The following is a 1,922-nucleotide window of genomic DNA, read 5'->3' on the forward strand; positions in this document are numbered from 1 at the left end:
TTCATCAAATGCATAGCTCATTTACAGCCGCAGCTTCTGATGAATAACTCGGCTGTTTTATTTATACAATCTATTTTTTAATTAATTTATTAAGTTCCGGTCCTCATAAGTCATAATTTTCAAAAAAATTCATGTGCTCGGCCACGTAGCATCACCCCTTTTAATTTTCTTCAACGGGTCCCCTCAGTTCTCTCAGTCTGTGCCAAATGTGTGTGACATAGCAGTTTCTCTCTCTACATCTATGGCGTAAGCTTGATGCCTGACAGTGCAAGCAAAGCAAGCTCCTCACGCTTTATTCCTCCACCTTCAAACTGTTCTCTTTCCTCTTTTAAAATTCTCCTCTCCTCCATTTTTTTTCTTTCTTGCCTTGTGCTCCCCCATTACATCTACAAACCTTAGATTTGGCTTCTCTCACATCTTCTTCTTCATAAGTCCTCGGTCTTTCATTTTCTCCCGCTTGCATAGTTTATTTCCCCTCCACATCTCACAGACATCCACCTCAAAGAATTCTTCCAGCCAACAACAGTTCGATACTGTGCACTAGTGCAGTCTTTTCATAGAGAATGTTCAGGTTGTTCATATTCTTTCTACCATTGAGAGATAAAAAACCATTTGAAGTTTGAAATCTCTTTGTTTTCTTAGGTGCTCTTCCCATTATTGCGCTGACTTCTTGATTGAATAGTTTACGCCATGAGTTGACAGGAAACTGTTCAAAGTGTATCTGATTCAAGATTCAGGATCTTTGCTTGGCTTCTCAAACCAAAGAATCGAAGAGTACTGAGGAACCCCCTAAAAATTCTACTCTTTTCTCTTCTTCCTTTCTATTGCATCTTCAAGAATTAAACCAGGATGTTAGAATGCTGTAAAGAGATAAGGTGACAATTAAGCAAGTGAGTTGATAATTTCTTTTTATTTGTGTCCCAAGATTTCTATATATTTGCTTCCTCAACAATCCTTCTTTACTTATTGATCTCTCCAGGCCATAAAGGAACAGGTCTAGCTAGAAGTTCAAAATAAAAATTAAAACAAAAAAGGAATAAAGAAAGAAGAGTGTTCAAAGATAGAGAAGGAGAATGAATTTTTCTAGCCATGATGGGGATATCCCAATCCCAATAACCAGCACTTTTCATCTTGGTGGTGGAGCTCATTGCCAGAGCCAAAGCAACTGCATTGGCCCACCCCCTCCTCCTCCTGAAACTCTTACTCCCCTCCCTTTACCGACTCCAGATAACAGCAAGAAAGGAATTGCAGTAAAGTACAGAGAATGTCTCAAGAACCACGCAGCTTCCATTGGTGGGAATGCTACTGATGGCTGTGGAGAGTTCATGCCCAGTGGAAAAGAAGGTACCTTGGAGGCCCTCAAGTGCTCAGCTTGCCATTGTCACAGGAACTTCCATAGGAAAGAGACTGAAGGAATATCGTCATCCTCTTGTGACTGCTTCCATTTCAAAGGAGGGAGGAAGATGGAGGGGTACATTTCAAGGCCATCTCCTCACCAAATGATAATGCCACTTGGAGCTTTGCAGACCTCAGAATCTGATGATATGGAAGGTTTCATGACAAGGACTCCCATAGTGAAGAAGAGGTTTAGGACCAAGTTCAGTGCAGATCAGAAGGAGAAGATGCTGGGATTTGCTGAGAAGGTGGGGTGGAGGTTGCAGAAGCAAGAGGAGAGTTTGGTTCAGCAGTTTTGCCAGGAAATTGGGATTAAGAGAAGGGTTCTCAAGGTGTGGATGCATAACAATAAGCATAACTTGGCTAAGAAGAGCAGAAATCTTCAGCTGGATTGGAGTACTAGTACGACAACTGTTACTGATCTTTGATTTTTGTCTGAAATTTTACTGTTATTAGGTTGAGTTTCATATATTAAAACGTTTATCTTTTGTTTCCGCTCCTTGAGTGTTATTTTTTTTTTTGTTTCT

At 40.4% G+C, this 1,922-nt stretch overlaps 1 protein-coding gene across 2 annotated transcripts; it reads left to right on the forward strand.

Moving 5' to 3' along the window:
• Window positions 1-308: 308 nt before the first annotated feature.
• LOC110107623 (zinc-finger homeodomain protein 3-like) lies at window positions 309-1,865 on the forward strand. Of its 2 annotated transcripts, none has more exons than XM_020837921.2 (3): window positions 309-571; window positions 643-890; window positions 980-1,865. In XM_020837921.2, the coding sequence occupies exon 3, from the start codon at window positions 1,074-1,076 to the stop codon at window positions 1,821-1,823; it is 750 nt and encodes a 249-aa protein (XP_020693580.1). In that variant the 5' UTR covers window positions 309-571; window positions 643-890; window positions 980-1,073; the 3' UTR covers window positions 1,824-1,865. The 2 variants fall into 2 exon arrangements, with proteins under 2 accessions (XP_020693580.1, XP_020693597.1); XM_020837938.2 differs by having other exon boundaries at window positions 703-890.
• The last annotated feature ends 57 nt before the right edge of the window (window positions 1,866-1,922 follow it).

This window comes from Dendrobium catenatum, unplaced genomic scaffold (assembly GCF_001605985.2).
Source record: "Dendrobium catenatum unplaced genomic scaffold, ASM160598v2 fragScaff_scaffold_1038, whole genome shotgun sequence".
Taxonomy (NCBI): domain Eukaryota; kingdom Viridiplantae; phylum Streptophyta; class Magnoliopsida; order Asparagales; family Orchidaceae; genus Dendrobium; species Dendrobium catenatum.

Coding starts and splice junctions, on each gene's coding strand:
- LOC110107623 (XM_020837921.2), top strand. CDS start 1,074: ATGAATTTTTCTAGCCATGATGGGGATATCCCAATCCCAATAACCAGC.